The sequence below is a fragment of the Ciconia boyciana genome, chromosome 2 (genome assembly GCF_034638445.1).
Source record: "Ciconia boyciana chromosome 2, ASM3463844v1, whole genome shotgun sequence".
Lineage (NCBI taxonomy): Eukaryota > Metazoa > Chordata > Aves > Ciconiiformes > Ciconiidae > Ciconia > Ciconia boyciana.
Genome location: NC_132935.1, coordinates 91,750,511 through 91,771,707, shown reverse-complemented (window position 1 = coordinate 91,771,707; position 21,197 = coordinate 91,750,511). Strand labels below are relative to the sequence as shown.

At 36.3% G+C, this 21,197-nt stretch overlaps 1 protein-coding gene across 2 annotated transcripts in view; it reads right to left on the bottom strand.

Moving 5' to 3' along the window:
• RELCH (RAB11 binding and LisH domain, coiled-coil and HEAT repeat containing) overlaps positions 1–21,197 on the bottom strand; it is an 86,373-nt gene that overhangs the window by 9,899 nt on the left and 55,277 nt on the right. For both annotated transcript variants that reach the window (XM_072853153.1, XM_072853154.1), the window contains 13 exons: positions 20,824–20,988; positions 19,772–19,919; positions 16,173–16,329; positions 15,486–15,609; positions 14,347–14,395; positions 13,844–13,923; positions 12,860–12,966; positions 12,166–12,265; positions 7,834–7,916; positions 6,832–6,895; positions 5,094–5,232; positions 4,036–4,152; positions 2,903–2,991 (listed from right to left, as the gene is read on the bottom strand). In XM_072853153.1, coding sequence (XP_072709254.1) covers positions 2,903–2,991; positions 4,036–4,152; positions 5,094–5,232; positions 6,832–6,895; positions 7,834–7,916; positions 12,166–12,265; positions 12,860–12,966; positions 13,844–13,923; positions 14,347–14,395; positions 15,486–15,609; positions 16,173–16,329; positions 19,772–19,919; positions 20,824–20,988 — 1,422 coding nt within the window. The remainder of the gene's footprint in view (positions 1–2,902; positions 2,992–4,035; positions 4,153–5,093; positions 5,233–6,831; positions 6,896–7,833; positions 7,917–12,165; positions 12,266–12,859; positions 12,967–13,843; positions 13,924–14,346; positions 14,396–15,485; positions 15,610–16,172; positions 16,330–19,771; positions 19,920–20,823; positions 20,989–21,197) is intronic.

The following is a 21,197-nucleotide window of genomic DNA, read 5'->3' as shown; positions in this document are numbered from 1 at the left end:
ATTCCCTTGTGTTCTCTTTGTTTGGTCATAGGACTGACTACGAAATCGTTTAGACCTCCTTTAAGAGAGATATTTGAGAGATGTAACTCTACATTTAGAGACATTTCAGAGACATAACATGCTTAAATATTAAAAACAATACTGCAGATGGACTAAATGTTTTTATCAAGTACTAATTATATCTTACTATCATGCAACTCAAAATCCAATTATTCTGAAAAGCAATAGAAGGCAAGTAGAGAAGGGGGAAGAAGGGACTTGACATGGAATTAGAGATGCTGGCAAAGTATCTGAAATGGCTGCACAAGGCGAAATGTTTATTTTAAAGATGAGAGGGTCTGGCTTAAATGCCCAACGTCCACTTTTGTTTATATGAATGAAAGGAAAGCAAATATGCGGGATAAGTGGTAAACGCTGCCTGACAGGATCACAAGCCAATTCCAAATGTTACATTTCCAAGATGAGCATAAACTCTGTACTGATGTTAGAGCCACAAGAGCTAAGGCTCTGTGAGTACGAAAATGTGTTTTTGTAACTGATATGCCATTTGAATTGTGAATAACACCACAGTGACCAAAATAATGAGAAAAGGGTTAATTCTGTTTATGCAAATGTCTAACTATTTGAAACAGTAAATCACATTTACTTCAGAAAACAATTTTAAGACAGAAGGCTTGAAAGCCAGACACGAGACCTAAGTGGGCCTCAGAGGTCTCTATCATGGTCCCTACCAACATCCTGTTGTAGCAAGGACCTGATTAAGTTTTCTAACCCACTGGAGCAGGAGTAAATATTTTAAATTTACATTTCTCTCTGGCTAAAAAAAATAAAGCACTTGGCATCATGCCTGAAGCCAATTAATCACAGTGATTCAGAACGTGGTAAAGGAAGATTGAGAGCTGTCTTTATTTATTTATTTATTTTTAATCCTATTTAAGCCCTCAGTTCCTTCTCTGGCTACAAGACTCAAACTCAATCAAATAAGCTCTTTTGTTCTAATTCAGGGCATCTTTTTAACTGACTATGCCCTTAAGCCTTAGAAGTTGCACTAACTACTATACAAAAATGAAGTATTATTATTTGTATCATTAGTGATACAAATTAGTGAATATGATAGAACAAAGAAAATCAAACTAAATCCAACTTTTGCCTACTGCAGCTTTCAGATATATTCTTAGCCTTCCCAAAACACAATACATCTCCCAGCTCACTCTGAATACACAGTATCATCAATACCAGATCTCCTCCAGTGCTGCCTGTGGTAAGGAAATGCAATTCTGTTGCCTTTGACTGATGCTCAGGTCACTACTGTCCCTTCTGACTCAGACCTCTGAGGTCAGATTCTTTCCCTTTAGGTCTGAAAGTTCCTCAAATTAATTCACCTCCAGTTCCATGTATTGTAAATTATATAAAATAATATAATAATATACAGAAAATAAAAGAATGAGACTATAGGCTATTAGATTGAAAATATAACTGGAAGAAGGGACTTTGTTACTGAGTGTAAGAACTTAGAACTCCTAGAAGAATACAGTCGTCTTAAGCCACTTTTGCAAACATAAGGAAAAATACTTTTCTCGAATACAAAGTAATCCATGGAAGTGCAGTATTAACCTTCAAAAACCAGAAGGATGTTCCTTTGTACATTTTGATTAAATCTTTTCCCCCATCATGTGAAATGTTCATACTGTCAAGATTTTCCCAACATGCAACTAAACTATGTCTCTTGTTTTCAGCTGCTGACTTGATATCTATGTGTTTCAATCTCTGTTAGTGTTCATCCTCAAGTATTTACAAAAAAAGCGCATAGACATACGGCCAAGATTTTCAAGCTTCTCAGGTCAGCTTCTCCTGCTCACTCTTCTCTTTTGCTACTTTCTGTAAGCTCCTTCTACCAGAGAAGATCTTGTTAGCTTCCATGTTGTCCTGTCTGCTTATTATAATCTGCTTTTTAGAATTCACAGAATCACAGAATGGTTGAGGACAGCAGGGACCTCTGGAGGTCATCTGGTCCAACCCCCTTCTCAAGAAGGGCCATCTGCAGCCAGTTGCCCAGGACCGTGTCCAGATGGCTTCTGAGTATCTCCATGGATGGAGACTCCACAACCTCTGCGAGCAACCTGTTGCCAGTGCTCAGTCACCCTCACAGTGAAAAACTGTTTCCTGATGTTCAGAGGGAACCTTCTGTTTTTCAGTTTGTGCTCACTGCCTCTCGTCCTGTCACTGGGCACCACTGAGAAGAGCCCGGCTCCATCCTCTTTGCACCCTCCCTTCAGGTATTTATATACACTGATAAGATCCCCCCCCGAGCCTTCTCTTCTCCAGGCTGAACAGCCCCAGCTCTCTCAGCCTCTCCTCCTGGGAGACATGCTCCAGTCCCTTCATCATCTTTGTGGCCCTTTGCTGGACTCTCTCCAGTAGGTCCATGCTTCTGTACCGGGGAGCCCAGAACTGGACACTGTACTCAAGATATGAAGTGCATCCCATGTATTTCAGGACTATACTTTCCTCATCCTTGCTGATCGTTTCTCTTCTGCACCCCACCAATTTTCATCTGCATTTTCTTTGATATATTGTGGCCATTGATTTTAGTGTATCCTTGTTTTGATGAAAAAACAGATGGTAAAAACGGTTCCTTTTTTTCAGTCTACAAAGATCTGTGTTTCTACATACATTTCTGACGGTTCAGTATTTCTCTGCAAAAGTCCTCGGCTTAGAAATATATTTTAAGATATTTTACTGTTTTTTAAATCACATGACCTATTCCTTATCAAAAAAACCCTCAATGCTATGTTTTGATATGACTCATGAGTAGCTCTCCTTAACTTTTGGTTTTAAATACTATTACATTTCAACTTTTGCTACCACCTGCATCTCATACTCAGTAAACATAGCTGCTCACCTCATGCTCTGGCGAGAGATGTTCCATGTCAGTTCGTAAACACTTAAGTCCCGGTAAAAAGTGATTGACCATTAAGTCCTCTGAAATAACTAAAAACCAGGTTGTTAAGGTATTATAAGGATTGTCTTCTGAAATTATACAATTTTTTTTTCTGTCTTCTGATAATGTTATTCTACTGAACACAGGGACAAGCTACAACAGCAAACCCCAAGAAAACAGAACAGAATTTGGCACTTCATGACTAATAAAGAAGAAAAAAAAATCTTAAACATATTTAACTTCATGTATTTCATACATCCATACCATTCTTTTCATATTTTTCTCAATTTACTGGTTAAAATCAAGGGCTTTGTTTTTGTAGCCTTTTTTTTTTAATGTATCTATCAGTTCCACTGTATTGGGTCTGGCTGAGATGGAGTTAATTTTCCCCATAGCAGCCCTCATAGTGCTGTGCTTTGCGTTGGTAGCTAGAAAGGTGTTGATAACACACCAGTTTTTTGGCTACTGCTGAGCAGTGCTTGCACAGCATCAAGGCTGTCTCTCCAACATTCCCCCCTCACCAGTAGGCTGGGGGTGGACAAGATCTTGGGAGAGGACATAGCCAGGACAACTGACCCAAACTGACTAAAGGGATATTGCATACCATATAACATCTGCAATAAAAGCTAAAAGAAGCTAAGGAGGAGTGGGGGGGCATTTGTTATTACAGCGTTTCTTTTCCGGAGCAACCGCTACGTGTACTGAAGCCCTACTTCTTGGCAAGTGGCTGGACACTGCCTGCTGATGGGAAGTAGAGAATAAATCTTCTGTTTTCCTTTGCTTCCACGTGCGGTCTTTGCTTTTGCTTTATTAAACTGCCTTTATCTTGACCCCTGAGTTTTTTTCCATCTTATTCCCCTCCTGCCCCCCAAGCCCTCCTGCTGAGGAGGGGAGTGAGAGAGCAGCTTGGTGGGCACCTGGCATCCAGCCAAGGTCAACGCACCACATCCACCTTCTGTGAAAACTTCTTCTTTATACTGAGCAGATTGTATTTTACATCACAAATTCAAAGACAAACTTAGTTATTTCTCAAGTACTAATCTCCTCCCCCCACCAGAGAATTAACAGCTAAACTTCCCCTAAAAAAAGGATACAACAACAGGAAAGAGCACTGTAGGCTTCAAACAGGTGGGTAGCGATATCCAGTCTCTTCGAATCCACAGACTGCTGGTTGTTGACCAAGGCTAACTTGTGTAAGTGTGGAATAACAACTGTAAAAGTAAACACTGGAATAAGTATTTGAAATGGCTTTCTGTAGACTTGCTTAGCATGAAACAGTTGCTAAGTGGCAATCGCAGGCATCTGAAGCATCACACATCAGTGTGGAATAAGAACTGCAAATAATGGCTTTTGATGGGACTGCCTTTGCGGATTTAACTGATCAACTCAAACTTGAAATAAAACTGTGGTAACACCACCTAAAATAAAAAGGTACCTGAGAGTACCTTTGAAATAGTAAGAGTTTACAGAAAATATCTTGCAACATTATTACACTCCTGCTGCTAAAGCCATCTAAAATAAGCTTCTATTTTATAAATACAGCTGATAACCTAGTGGCAAGAGATACGCATGTGATGAGAAATCTTCACTGACTATAGAGTAAGCCTACATAATGAGTTTAGCCTGCTAAACTAGACGACTGCAGTTGGGAGGCATGATAGCTCCTCATGTTTTTTCACAAGTATCTTTAAGACAGTCTAACAATCGACTTTGCTCTTCTATGTGCTTTACATTTCAGGGCCATGAAAAAAGTGGTTTTGTTAATCTGGGATGCACTTACATTTAAGATGTGTGGAATACTTGAAATTTATATGCCAGCAGGGGGTGAAGTAATAGGGGACTGGGGGAGAAGGGGGAGAGGAAGGCATTTTACATGTCAAGTAAATAAAAAAAAAGACAACTTCAAATCTGCTCTGCAGCTCCCCTCCAGCTCTGAAATCATTCATTGCCATGTGCTGGTGTTCTATATACACGCCGATGTTAGGTAAAGTGAAAATTATATTAGCAAAGTCTTAAATACTGGGACATACCAAACTCTGAAAACAAGAGTTTTCAAACTTTTTGTAAAGACAAAAAAAAAAGATATAACCAGCATACTGTTAGCTTTGCGACAGAAAGAGGAAGACTGCATCTTCCCACCGATGCAACTTACATTCATCTCTAAATCTGGGCTCAGCATTAGGTCCAACTCTTCCGAATGTTTTTATAATTTCTGTATGTAGAGAATGTTGGTCTTGATATTGAGGGTCCTCCAGGAAAGATGCCAGCTGCATTTTTACTCTTTCCAGAAGCTTAAATATTCCCAGAGAAATAAAAGTACACAAAATAATGAAGGTGCTAGAAACCATTATGGTCAGTTCAGAGTATGTCTATAATCTTCCATATTTCAGGTGGTAAACCTTGGACAATCTGTTAATTTACAGTTTTTTTCTGACGGGATGTTCCAAACCCTTTGATGCAGCTCTACATTTTAAAGACTGTTAACAGTGTTTTAATCTGATCTAACTACAGACAGGTGCTTCCACATAGCTGGTCTTTCCTCCTGAGGTTTCCCTGGTTTTGATACTTGCACTTTTTACCTGCTATTATAATTTCCCCCCTACTATTAATATCTTTGGAATTTTCCTGTTTAATTAGAACTGAATTCTTGTTATTTTTTTTGTAATATAACTCAATTACTACGCTGAAAAATTTTCTGCCAAGGACAGAGATGCAAAAGTAAGCATCATAAAAATCAACGGAATTAAAAAAAGATTTCTTCAACTAAAGGCTAGAAAAATTGAAAATACAAATATATCTAAGATGACATAAGTATTTAATTTGCAATCAAAGTTGTAAAAATAACATTTTCTGATACATTTTGGAAGGCAGTATCACCTCTGTACTCTAAGGCTTATTATAATTAGTGCAATGGATACAGTAATTTTTGTGTGGTTACAAAACAGTATTCTTCCCAAACTAATTATAGGCATGCATTCCAAGCTACAAAATTGTAACTTATCCATCTTCCAAGTACTTGTGAGTCATCACTGACTTACTCACATTTCCTCAAACACATTCTTTTAGAATATGTTGAAATTACAGGAAGAATGCAAGCTCCGCAAAAAGATGCAAGGACTTTGAGAAGAAATTTGATTGTACAGTTATTACATAAACCAAAATACAACATTTTTACTGCTTACAGCAGAATCCTGAGTGTCTTTTTCAGAAGTCTGATCTATTACCAAAGTTTCGTAATGTCAAAAACAAGAGGGAATTGCATATCTATATTACCCTCAAGGATTATTTCAGTTATGTCACTATGATGTCTTTTAATGCCATCTTGGACACCATGGGCTAATCCAGCAGATATGACAGGAACGACAAGAGACATGTGCCCTTCTAAAGCAGTTGGAAGCCAAGCAGGATATCCTAAAGCATCTAAAATAGTACAATATACTTATGTGGAGGTAACTGAATCCCACCATGACTTTTTGGTTAGCATTTTAAAGTAAAGCTATTTTATTTGGAAATAATGGACTTGGATTTCTCAACTGTATTGGAGAATGTTTTAAAATGCATTTTGAGAATGGGATTTCCCATCTTCTAGAACAGGCCTCCCCCTCTACATCTCTATTTTTCTTTGTTTATGTTTGGTTTGATATTTAGAAGGAAATGTTTTTATTAGTTAAAAGAGGGTTGGTTTGTTTCCAAAAAAAGAAAACAAGGAAAAAACAAAAAAAGACCACTGCAAAACTGGAAAGCATTTTGGAAGAGGATATAACAAAGGAAGAAATAATTTATAAGCTGCCTTTTTTTTTTTCCAAGTTCATTAATAAATTACTGGATTTATTAAAAAATCACCTACTTCTTATGCTACAAAACCAACAGCCTGACAACAGGTGTCTTACCTCTCTCTGAGTAACAGTTTCCATGATGGTCCCAAAAGCTGGAATTGTTGCAATTCTTACTGAACTACAACAGAAAAACAGAGTCTTTAAGATGTATTAAACATTAAGAATAAAATTAATTAAAAATAAAGCAAAGTTAAAAAATTAGTACTTTAAGATACATTAGTTTCTAGCAATGACAAAACAAAAAAAGCAGAGCAGGAAAAAGACAGACATGATTAACTCAAGGTCTCAATCTGAAACTCACAATTCAGGATCACTGGACAAGGTAACAAGGGCTGGAGCAACCCGCTTGTCAACTAAGGCTTCACTCATGCCTCGAAGAGTCAGCTGTAAACCAGTCAACATGCAATGAAAAACGGTTTGGTAAACTTGAAGAACTAGGTTAGCTGTGACTGAGGATGGGCAGGCAGACTCTTGGGGTTTTTCTTGGTTTAGTCACCCACACAAGACATTAAAACAATTAAGACTCTATTCATGCTGTAGCATTTATTAGTAACAACCTGTTAGTGAGATTAGCAAAGCATCCCTCCTTAGCTTGAAAGAAATATCACATCAGAATGTTCAGGAAATTAAGTACTACGGTTGTCTATCAGAAATTAGATACAGCCAAAACTATTTTGCATTTCAGTAATGCAGATGATATTTAATTTTGCAGTAGTAAAGCTGATAGCATTACAGAACATATTAATATCCAGCTTTCTGCTAGAAATAAAGTAAGCAAATTTCAAAACTGAGAACATGATTAAATATAAAAAACCCATAAAAATTAAATTACATTGATTTAAGTTTTCTATTTTAAAAGTTTATTCAGCAGTTTTATCCAGTTTAGTTCTAGGTGTTGCAGTAAACCTTTTTATTTACAGTTAAGTGATTTAAAAGTTACATTTGTTTAAAAGTAATTCAATTTTTGTTCAGCTAGAATAAGAAACAGAACTGATGGTTATTTCTTCCTAAGTATTAAGAGGGATGCTAGGTATATAAGACAGTCAGGAAACTTACATTTCAGGGTCACTGGAGAGAGTAATGAGAGCAGGAACAACTCTCTGAGCTACCAGAGTTTCATGTACCCCCTTCACCAACAGCTGAATGGTCGGGAGCAGGGGGGTATCACAGGTGATGCACGGAAAGAGCGAGCACAGTATCATGGGAAGAAGAACGGCACAACCAAGAGAGAGAAAGAAAAAACACAAAAAGCAAACCAAAATTAGAAGCTAAGCAAATACTTCTACGCTAGTGCTTCATATATGCAAAGGCATGAAGAAAGCTGAAGTGGGCTAGCAATCAGCACAAACCTGACAAATTCAACAATATGATTATGTTTTCTCCTTTTTCAGCTATTTTAAAACTTGAAGGCTCAAAAGTTTAGCAATTAATTATGTATTATAATTGAAATACTAATATAATTATGTTTTATAATTATACATATAATTATGTATTATTAAATACTAAAACGATGCCAATTTGAGTTTGACAGTTTAATCTAAATGCCATTGCTATCTCAATGGAACGGCATTTATTATAGTAGGTGCCTGTCACATGCAACATAGATGTCTCTAGCTAGGCCAAATGCGTGTAGTTTTCCCGCACTGAATGACACCTTTCAGACCTTTTACAATGTGACAAACAGCACCTTCCCTGATGCCACTAAGCTCTCCTCAAAGTGCTTCAGGACTATTTTATATTTAACCACCATCCAAGCAGTATGTGTGCGAAACTTCCCAAGTTTCCATTGCTGGTCTATGCAGGTAGAACACAGAGAATCCTTGGATTATCCATAAAATGTATTTCACCAAGTCATTTTGCAAATCAAGGAAAATATATATTTGTTGCAATACATCCCAAATGTTAAAAACTGACATCACGGTGAAATTTATTACCCATAAATATGTGGAAATTGTTTGAATTTAGATGTTCCCAGGTGACTTTTTTTTACATTACTTATGTAGCTACACATAAGCATACATTTGCTGCATAAGTAGCAGATGCCCTTTACATGTTTTCTACATATGAAAACCTACTAATTTTCAAAAATGACAAGTTCCAAACTGTCTCCATATTCAGCAAAACAGGTTTTTTTGTGCGCATTAACAAAAAAGGGAAAGCCTTGATGTTTCCCTGTTGTATCTCATATAAGGAAGTCTACATATATTTGCTGGTTTTAAGAGATAAACATAAAAAGCTTATCAGTAGTTTCTGTGAGAAATTTGAAATGTCTTTTTAATATATAGCTATATTCTAATTACTCAAATTACATAATGAACACAAATTAAATTCTATGCTTTTCTCCCCAGCAGTGCAACAAGAGAACACCTAAGATCCATAGGGCATGGGGAAAGCAGTATCTGTCAGTATATCATGCAGTACTAAAAGCAGGCAATATTTACTCCCTCTAACTAGAGAAGGTTTTACATTCGGCTATTTGTTTGAGCACTCCTGCTTTACTAACTCTGAATTTAAAACAAAGTAAACTGTGAAAGACTGGAAGGAACCTGACTTTCCAGAAGCCTTCTATACAAAGCAGTAATTTTTATTAAGCAATATTTGTGTGTGCATGTATGTGTGTGCATGCATGGGTGCGCGCACGCACTGAACATATAGTGGCCTTACAGATAGTAAGAACATATGCATTATTGCTGCAAAGCATCTGGAGGGGGAAGCTGCAACTTCGTATATTTGTTATTCAGAAAGTATTAGGAATGTCAGTTCAACTACTACATTTTAACATTAATACATTTCTTCATTATTTACAGTGGCAACAACTTAAAGTGCTGATGTGTTCAGCTTATGGGCTACGCTTCAAACAGCTGTTATGGACATAGCTCACTGTTTGACTAAGATGATCTTACTCTCATATACAGATTTACCAATTTTCCCATTGATTAAAATAGAGAATGCTTACTATTTTCAATTTTGAACAAATAGGGACTTGAGTTTTCTTTACTAATCTTAATTTTGAGAAAAGCCTAGAGGTAATGTAGTGCTTTGAGAAAAAAAAATGCTTGGTATTTGTATAATTAGCAAACAATTGAGAATTATCTCAGCTTCATGACTATGTGGGCTGCCACACTTCTAATTATGGTAAAGCATCGTAAACAGCATCGTTCTGTCTCACAGAAAATAAAACATGCTTTATAAGTCAAGTTTGACTTTACTTTACAAGTCAAGTTTATCTTCAATATTCTGAAGATAAGTGTTCCTAGCCTTGAACCTAAACAGACCAACAAAGCTTAACTCAACTATGCGCTTCATGTTCAAACCAGCAGCAGTCAAATCTGTTTGCATCAACATTAAAATGGGAAACTACTGACTGAAAACTAACACAAAAGCAACATAAACAGCTGGATGGGCAAAGCCACATAGCAGCATGTAAGGTTACAGTGAGACAGACAACACAAATTTGTATCCTGTTTTGATTCCTCTAGATCAACATGTGATCATTACTTATGCATATTACACCTTAAAAATGGCAGCACAGAGCTTCCTGCCTCCAAAGAACAGAAGGGGTAGAATGGCTCCAAATCACTTCAGTGTCCTTTCAATCCTTAACAGACTGTAAAGGTTTGGTAACCCAGTCTGGTAGGCCCAAATCACAGTAGTGTCTGTGCTGCTGTACAGCCCACTGTGCTGCTAAGAATCTTTATAGTTCTCATATCTGTCCTGCAGGTGACATACTCTTTATCTTATTATCTAATCACTGGGCTTTGCCATTCAGCGGTCTCTGAGATGTCAGAAATTCCTTGAATAAAGGAATCTTCCAGAAGTGAAACCAACTATTACCACCTCTTTACATGGGTGACTTTCCAAATTTACATATTGCCATGTATAAATATGTATGCTATGGCTATTAAGGAAGTGGCAATATGATACTATTTTCAAGTGAGACAAGTGTCTGCAACAAGTTGCCTATGCTTTCGTAAAAACTGAAGTATTCTAGGAAACAAGCAGTCAAATAGCATGCAGGACTGCCTAAAATTAATCAACACACAGTTGAATTTGAAAAGAAACGGCAAACAAGACAACAGCCCTTTGTAACTGAGGTCTTTCACATGTTTGGCTAATTATTATTTTTTTAAAAAATAAGCTTATTATTACAAATATAAAATATAAGCAATGTTCTTGTTAGATTAAAAAAAAGAAAAAAACCCCAAACAACTCAAAAATATTTTAAGGGTGACCAAAAATTGCCATCTCCTTTTTAAAGAGAGAGGAGAAAAAAAACCAAAGACAAGGTTGGATATTTTCAACTGAAGTCTCAGGATCTGTCTTGAAGTCGTTGCTTAGTGCTTTATCTGCAATGACTTGCAGAGTTGTAGTAAAGAACACTAATCATTAAGTGCTCTTTTTTCTGAGGCAGACTTGAGATTTGTTTTTGCAAATGGATACAAGGTGGCAGGTTCAGCTGGTGGTCCACTGCAAAGCTACCCAAATGAGTCAAATGTGGAAGAAACACACACACACACAAAAGGACTGTGATAGTGTGATTAGCAATATGTCTAACATGCAAAAAAGAAGAAAAGAAAGGTAATCTCTTTGTTCAGCAAGTGAAGCATGTCCCAGAGTTTTTGTATATGCCTTTTTTAATTAACACTTGATGAAAAAAAGGCACGATGTGGAAATAAAAGCAAACTTATTAGTTAAATGTAACAGTCTATGCTGAACAAATTTATAGATGTTAAGATAAAGATGAAGCTGTCACTATGTGGCAAGTAAAGTAATCATAAATTTTAATTTTTACAAAAAATACAAAATTGGTTAAATGTATGTTTTTACCACCATATTTGTCACCAATGGAAACTAGTTTGAATTACAATGCAAATGCATTGTACGAGTATACACAAAAAGTCTTGAAAAACTGATAGCTTATGAATTAGGCTACTGATGATGTGTTGAATAGCAAAAGCAAATGTTAAAACTCAAAGATGCTTATTTATGTTTATCTACAGACCTAAGCAAACACATTTGACAATGTATTTAATTCTGGTTTGAACACAGTTTAGCAATGAAATGCGTTTTCATAATCAGAAAATGTTTTTCAGCATGCAATAATCAGAATGCAACAATCAAGTCAGCAGCAGATCAAAGAACACATACACAGTTACTACAGAAACATCTTGCAAGTGGCTCCTGACAAACTGCTCAGAGAAAGATGTGCTGTTGAACAGGGAACAGATACAGAAACAACTGCACAACAACTTCCTGCTCCATCACACAGTACACAACTTATTTAAGCCATTTGCATTTTTTAAGAATGTAGCAACATTATCTGAATCACTGTTTTTAAAAATAAACTCTAGTTTTAAAAAGGTGTAAAAAAGTTCAGATAACACTTACCTCAAACATTCTAGCAGCTGTACATCGAACAAGAGCAGAAGTATGGACAACTCCATACCATAAGACAGTTAATAGCAGCTCATGATAAGCTGGGTTTGCCCTAAAAGAAAACGGTTGGACAGTCAAAACAAACAAAAAAAACCCCCAAACAACTCCCAAACCCTGAATATATTCTCTGCCTACAAAATGTAGTCTCAAGAATCCATTGCTCAAATCTAAAACTCCAACATTTATCCTTTCTGAAGGATATGTAACATTTATCTCATTCCAAAGGATGTGCAACATATTGCTGTCTAGAAAATTTTAAAGTGCATTTTGAAGTTATTAAAAAAAACTTTAATAATATAATTTTCAATAAATTATGACACTGAACTGAATGCAAATACGTATCTAGAACACATCATAATAGTATGGAAAATACAAAATGAATTTCCATTTTATCCTCAATGACTGATTTTTGCCTTTTTTTTTGTTTGGTTTTTGGTGTTTCTTTTTTACACTTCAGAATTTTTCTACCACTACATTTTTAATCTACAGATTAAAAACTCAAATTTTGTGAAACACCAATGAAAAAAGCAAGTATACCCTTTATTTACCCAAAGCATCAGTTATTAAAATTACAGCCAGATTGGCAGCTTTTAATAAAAACTTCTAATGTACTTAGATCTAGTCAACTCCAAGGTATATTCTTTACCCCAGTTCCACAAAGGAAGCTTTCAGGCTATCAAGAGGAGCATGGGATAGTGAAAGCATGGTCATTACATCTTCTAAGAATCCAACTAACAGCTTGCGGTCTTCTTCCTGAAAGAAGAACATACAGTGTTGAATGTAGTAGAAGTATTGCTGCAGTTGTGATGATGACCTACAGCTACAAGACGGACAAACTATGAATGAGAACAAACTAGATTTAGCCTTTAACAATCTTCTGACGAACTTCAAAAATGTGGTTTAAGAACATGAACCTTTCAAAGCAAACACAAGAAGAGACTGTATTTCATCAACGAAGCACATACTTGTGCATAAATTACCCAAATTGTTTTACTAAAGAAACTTTTAAGAAGAGTACGTAAGTACTTTCATGGCTCCTGACAGTTTGTGACTGCTCACAGTCCACTAAACATTTGTGAGATGATGAAGTATTTATTTTTTCCTGTAAGCTACGTATGTGCCGGTCCATAACTGCTGGTTACTGGAGGATTAGGTAGTATTATTTATGCAGTGTTTATTTTAGTACTACATAACACTAAAATTTTAGGACTCCAACTATGCCCAAAATGGCGATTTACCTGCTTATCTGTTTCAGTAAATTTTTGCAAAATAATGTTTGCAGGGGTCACAGTTAAATAGTCAAGAACCCATTTATGGAATAACATCAATATTTTTGATAGAGGCACATGCCATCTGTCAATGCCTGAGAGCTAGCAGTGGTGAAGATGCCAGATGTCATTTTAAGATTTACTGAATTCAGGTTTTAACACTGATGACTATTATCTAAATGTAGTAGACAACCTGACTAGAAAACTTTGCTTTTAAATATGTTTACAGCTGCCTGCTTATCTACCTATCTTCAAAGCACAAGAGCACTGTAAGTTTTCAAAGAAAACAGTAAGGTTTTTTTTGTAGAATAAATTTTACATAATATTATATATTTAACAAAGAAACAGAAAAACAAACCTACCTGAATATAACATGTAAGGACCCCTGTTGCATAGATGGGAACTGTGGCTTTTGTTAGCACTCCGTTACCTGCTGTGGAATCTAATGAAACACAGTGAAGAATTTAGGTTTTATATATACATATATGTGTACATATGTGTGTGTGTAATATATATACCATACATTTTATACATATATATGGTAGACTTATATGTGTATATGATAAATATTACATATATATTCACCTTTTTATACATACATGAAGAATTTATATACGTATATACATGCACACATGTGCTAAAACAATGCTCAAGTGGTATTTGGATTTGAGATTTTATTTGTACTTCACACAATCTACAACTTCAGAGTGTTCCATTCAGATTAAGATTACATTTTCAACATTTCAGAAAGATGACAAATTTGAGAACTGCAGTCTGAAAATGTTATTTGAAAAAGAGATTGACAGGTTTTTTTCCAGTTGCAGTTAAGATCAATTTTTATTCATCTGAGTAAAAAGCTACTTACCTATGTTTTCCTCAGACAGTCTTAAGATTTCCTGGAACTGTGGTTTTACCTATACAAAGGATGATGAATCCCACGTCAGAAAACCTGTTACCAGTGTCAATTAACTTAGGAAAAAATTAACAATATAAAGAAAACCCAACAGAAAAAGGACATTTTGAAGGTACAGGAAGAAAAAAAACCTTTAAAAATCATAGCCAGCTTTTATGAAAATTGAAAGTATGACATAAGAGAGTAAAAATTTCTATTGAGTACCCACAGTGAGGTAGCAGTATTTAGCACTCCTGATACCAAAGGTTGAAGTCTCTTGGCAGTATGCTTAGTTGGGCTTTAGGTTTTATGGTTTTACCAAGCTATATGTAAAAAAAAAAAAAATAAAAAAAAAAAGTTTTTTGTTTTATATCTTTGCTGTCCATGAAGTGCTCTCTTCCAAATATAGCTGTGATAATCAGTATCAGAACAATTTTATAGAAGCAAGGGTTCTAAAGATAACTTACAGAAGGGGCTTTCAAAGACCAGAGACTGGTTTTAATCTCTTCTCTGGAGGCAGCACATAATGCTAACCCTGTTTTGTAATTTTATCTTTAGGTAATCCTCTCGTGTTTTATAATTTCCCTTTAAAATATTTTTTAATTCTATTCAGAAGTTATTTTATTGAGAAAAATGACACATTTCCTTGATAAAAATGTTTAGATTATCATCTATAGAAAACATTTCAGGCAGGGAAAGCATTATTTTTAAATTTCCAATCAAGTACAGGCTGGACTACTTATGTACGCCACAAACACTGAACAGTATGCTGTTTTGAAGAAAGAAAATCATTAAATCACTAGAATTAGGATGATCTCTCCCACTCTCCATGCCATTCACAAAGCAAATATGAAGAACAGAGTTTAAAAGAAAAAAATCCTTCCTTGTTGGGAAAGACGAGAAGGCCATTCCAAAATGGTCAAAACCAGAAATTGAAAGGATGTAAATAGGGGTTTAAAAATAGCAGGTTTAAATGTACTTATGGAAAAGCATCAGTGTGCATGCAAATATAAATGGCCACATAAAGTGTGGGTATTCAGACATGCTATAAATATGGAGAATATATATTATCAAGGTACTCTTTTTGTAGAAGATTTAAGGTAATATCTTACCTTAGTGTTTGTAAAAATTTTCCCAAATGTCCTACAAAGCCTCCAGAAAAATCTAGAAAACTCATGGACACAGGCAGTTGATGCTACATTGATCTTGCCAACTATTTCTATAAGCTGTGGTAGCCTAAAAATCAAGAAATAAAAGGATATTAAACACTACTCTGATCTTTTGTTTCTCTCCAGTTATATTTCTATAGGTTTACTGTTTATATTAATAAATATATATATACACACAGAGCACTATTGGTTCTAATAAAATTATCTACACGTTCTGTACAATTCCTGACTCTTGAAGAAAGCAAGGGTTTAAGTGTCAGAAAAGTCTGACCTATATTTTCAAACATCTGTTACTGCAGAACAGTGTATTTCATGAGATACTCAGAATACAACAATCTTCACTTCAACACAGAATTGACTATACTAGTGCAAAGATGAAAGAAACAATTTTTTGGAGCAAGTACTTACCTACATTCTGCTAGACAGTTGATATTTTCTGAATAAAATCAAAGTCAATTCAGTATGAAAATTAAAATGCCTTAAAAAATTCAGTCCTTCCCTCTTTAATAATTCTTAAACAGAATCATACTTAAAAGTTATTTTTAATAATTGTTAAACATAATCATGCTTAAGAACTATTAATTTTGACACATTTTAAAATTAGGAATCATAAGATACCAATTAACTCACAGTTGATTGACTACCCATAGCAAAGTCTCCCAGCCTGTGGTACCCTCATGTTCTAGCTGATAGTCATACAGTTGCAACAACACTGCTAATTGTTCGCGGCTTCCAATGATGATGGCCACATCCTGAAGAGGCGATACGGGTCGGGGAAATCTAGTGACTGTAACAACAGAGAACAAGAGATCATGAACAAAAGAAGATGAAAATACCTTGGAGGTGATGTCAGTAAAGATAGCTAAGAAAGTCTGAAACTCTTTAGTGCCTTCCGTGTAAGGTTATCAAATTGCTTTTTAAAAAAATCAGTGAGTTAATTCCATAATCTCCCTGTACCAGCAGTTTCTCTTTTTAAATGAGGGTTATGTAATCTATTCAGAGATGGATTTATCATCACCAGCATGGCTTCAGCAAGGGCAAATCTTGCCTGACCAACCTAGTGGCCTTCTGTGATGGGAGTGACTACATCAGTGAACAAGGGAAGAGTTATGGATCCCATCTATCTGGACTTCTGTAAGGCCTTTGACACAGTCCCCCACAACATCCTTCTCTCTAAATTGGAGAAATATGGATTTGATGGATGGACTTTCCAGTGGATAAGGAACTGGCTGGATGGTTGCATCCAGAGAGCAGTGGTCAATGGCTCAGTGTCCAGATGGAGATTGGTGACAAGTGGTGTTCCTCAGGGGTCCGTATTGGCACCAGTACTGTTTAATATCTTCATCAATGACATAGACAGTGGGATCGAGTGCACCCTCAGCAAGTTTGCAGATGACACCAAGCTGAGTGGTGCGGTTGACACGCCTGAGGGATGGGATGCCATCCAGAGGGACCTAGACAAGCTCAAGCAGTGGGCCCATGTGAACCTCATGAGGTTCAACAAGGCCAAGTGCAAGGTCCTGCACCTGGGTCAGGGCAACCCCCAGTATCCATACAGACTGGGGGATGAAGGGATTGACAACAGCCCTGCAGAAAAGGACTTGGGGGTACTGGTGGGTGGAAAAACTGGACATGAGCTGGCAATGTGTGCTTGCAGCCCAGAAAGCCTATCATATCCTGGGCTGCATCAAAAGAAGCGTGGCCAGCAGGTCGAGGGAGGTGATTCTGCCCCTCTGCGCTGGTGAGACCCCACCTGGAGTACTGTGTTCAGCCCTGGAGCCCTCAGCACAAGAAAGACATGGACCTGTTGGAGTGAGTCCAGAGGAGGGGCCACAAAAATGATCAGAGGGGTGGAACACCTCTCCTATTGAGGAAAGGTTGAGAGATTTGGGGTTGCTCAGCCTGGAGAAGACAAGGCTCCTGGGAGACCTTATTGCAGCCTTTCAATACTTAAAGGGGGCTTACAGAAAGATGGGGACAGATTTTTTAGTAGGGCCTGTTGCGATAGGACAAGGGGTAATGGTTTTAAATTAAAAGAGGGTAGATTCAGACTAGATATAAGGAAGAAATTTTTTATGATGACGGTGGTGAAACACTGGACCAGGTTGCCCAGAGCGGTGGTAGATGCCCCATCCCTGGAAACATTCAAGGTCAGGTTGGTCGGGGCTCTGAGCAACCTGATCTAGTTGAAGATGTCTCTGCTCATTACAGGGGGGTTGGACTAGATGACCTTTAAAGGTCCCTTCCAACCCAAAGCATTCTATGATTCTATGATCCCAAAGAACACACTGCAGATTTACAGTAAAGTGACTTGCAGGTAGGGTTTCCTGACCTCTATTGCTACACATTAATCATCTAACTGCTCCAACCTTTATATATGAAGTTGTTTTTGACACTCCCCACTCCTTCCCCCAACTCCTTAATTATTTGAATTATCAGAAGAGAATAATTTACACATAAAAAGCAAGACCTCAAAAAAAATTCTAGACCATTAAAATATCTGGGAATTTAAAGCCTTTGCTTTCATTTCAAAAGCACATTGCTTTTATTATTCTCAATTCATGTCAAGCATACTTAAAATTATTCAGCAATGACGTTAAGCAACAAGAACATCATCTTTCCTACTGCAAAATTCAAGAAAGCAAGCTTGCAGTTCCTGCAATGCTACTGCATTAGTGAAAAGTACAAGAGATTTTTTCCTCCACTTTCATGGAGGAAGAAACTGTCAGACTAGGCTGAAGCCCGAAACATTTGAATTCCTTATTTAAGCAGTAGCCACTCAGGGAAAAAGTGCTCATCTTCAAATGACTCAAGTCAGCTGAACTAGTTTTACCATGGCATGTTTAACATTTTCACATTAATATCGTACAGTAACATACCACTAGCTACTTTCCAAATTCTCCTTTAAAGTTGTTACCCTTTCCTTGCATCTCCACACATAGCACTATTATCAGCATGTGGCAGGTATTACCAATAATATCTTTAAAAAGTTTGTAACAGGAGAAAACATTCTACAGGCTAGGATTGCTGATCTAAGTATAACTTCACTATGAGGCCATTCAGTCTGCTAAGATATTACATAGATACATAACAGATGGTGAAGCTCCTGCACTAGGCTGTATTTTTCCCATTTCATAAAATTTTTTATTTGTAGGAGTTAACTGAAACGGAGGCCAGCCTTCTTGAGCTATTATTGGCTATTAGTGGAAATTAATTCTTCAGAAACCTTTAGGAAGCCTAATTAAGGATAGCTTTATTTTCTCAAAAGCTTCTTTTAAGAAGTAGAAAGAAATAATGAGAGATTAAATAAAAACTTGTTTTGTGATAATCCGGTCTCTCAAGTGTAGAAAGGGGTGGGAAAAGGAAGCATTACTTAAGGATTTGCAAAGGGAGACCAATATGAAAAAACATTTAAGAGGCAAATCAGAAGGCAAAACTGTATTTTTTTTTCTTCACAATTTATGTTGTGTATTAGGACAACAAAATATTTCATTGCAAGACTCTTATTGGATTACATAAAGCTATGTCAATGGGCACAAAGAAGCCATTTTGCCTGTAAGACTGCTAAGTAAGTACAGAAAAAAATCCAAAAGGGTACCATTTAGTTCTCCTTTATTCTACTGGCAATTGTTTCGTAAATATTCATGACTTAGATGTTTCTTCTGCATCAATAAGCTGATATTTGTAATTAGTTAAATATCTGATAAGGGTTCATGTCAGACTGATTTCTTTCATAGGAATGAAGTAGAAGCAGAAGGAAGAAAGGAAGTAGGAAGATGTTTTCCCAAAAAGGGAAAAACAGAACAGAGAAAAGAGTCATGACAAGTCCTCCTATGCTGGAATCTGCCTTTAAAGAAAAGTAATTCTGTCAGCTCAGCAACATTAAAGAAAGAAAATTCACAACATGACAGAGGTTCCCTGAATTTCTTTCTCTGTGCTTGCTATATATGAAAATACTACATAAAGAACAGGTGGATTAGAAAAAAAGGCTTGGGAAGAAACTTAAATTATTACTGTACAGACAGTGTGCTATAAAGATCTAAAGTTTACACATAGATTCTGCAACTTATGTTTATGTAGTAACCTTAAATACACACAAATCCCAAGTAAATGTGGACTATGGACTATTTCCTGAAATTCTTCCTTTGCAGTTAATAGTGATTTGAGATTTGTCACTGAATTATACTGAAGTTTATAAGAATTCCACATATCAGAAATTAATCATTTACCTTCTATTTGTGGTACTTCTCCCTGAAGTTTAGCCTTGCTTGTGAAAGGTGCATTCTGTAGCACCAGTGCAAACAGTGAAGGAATCAATGACTGCAGAGCAGACAGATACATGTGGAGCTTATGTTCATCCAAGCCATGTTCTCCTTCCTGAAACAAACAGGACATTTACTTAAAAGTTTTTGGTTTGGATGATCTGTTGCTTAGGCATGTATTCTCTGGCAAGAGATCAACGCATCTATGATGAGCTTCTACACAGAGACGCTAATTATACAGTAATTTATCCTAACCACAAGCTTACTTTGTGTCACCATCCAAATCTCCTTGTCAGCCTTAAGTCACTCTACTCAAAAGATTCAAGCAGTATAGCCTTTGGCATTTAGTAGTTCACGTTGACGAACATACTGATATTCTGAAAGAACATTTTTCAGCACATTTTGGAAATGTGAATCCTTGATCTCAGAGACCAATGCATCTAAAAACTGAATAAAATAGTCGCCTGTTGTGTGAAAACAAGAATCTTGGTTAAGTGTGTTAGATCGTTATGAGATACCTGGAAAGTTCTGGAAAATAGGGTATCTACCAAATCAACTGTGCAGACAAACTGGCTCATAATTGCAAACAACATAACTAAACCATTCAATTCTACTTTTTTTTTGTTTAATAAATATTGCACTTCATTAAAAACTACACTATGTGACACTTAAAAACAATTTAAATATAGGGCATATGCACTCAGAATGACACATATCATCTGGTCACAGCCCCAAGCAAGTGTTTTCTCAACTGCACTTTGATTACTGGGCTATAAAGCAAAATGTTGTTAAAGAAGAATATGTTTGGTTTGGGGGGTTTTGGTGTTTGGTGTGGTGGTTTTTTTTTAATCTTCTTCCAAAGGACAAGTTACGGAGTTACAACAAGAATCTCCAGAAAATTTTTCCCCCATAGAACATTAAGTAGCAATTATTTACATTTTTGTATTTTTTAAAAAAGCCTGCATATGTAACAAAGATACAAAGAAAATTCTCCAACATAGAAACAGCTGAACACATACCCTGAGCAATTTTTCAATTTTATTAAGCAGTGTAGGTATAAGATGGAACTGTAAATTTCCCAGTTCTGTTGTCCAGGCAGCATAAGCAGGTAAAAATACCTGATGTGTTGCACTAACTACACGTTCTGAAGGGTCTCCTAAAGCCGAAAGCAGCAGTTCAAAGCCCTGGCAAAAGGCAATAAAGAATGTAATTATTTTCCTAAAATTTATGCTAAAGTTTCACAAACAAAAGATGCAGACTAGAAAAAGACTATCATCTATTTTTAAAACTTTACACTAATAAAACAAGGTAGTACATGGAGGCCTTTCAACAGATATTCCCACCACATCTACAAAGGTAAACAGTAAGTGGTTCAATGATCCTGCTAGTATTT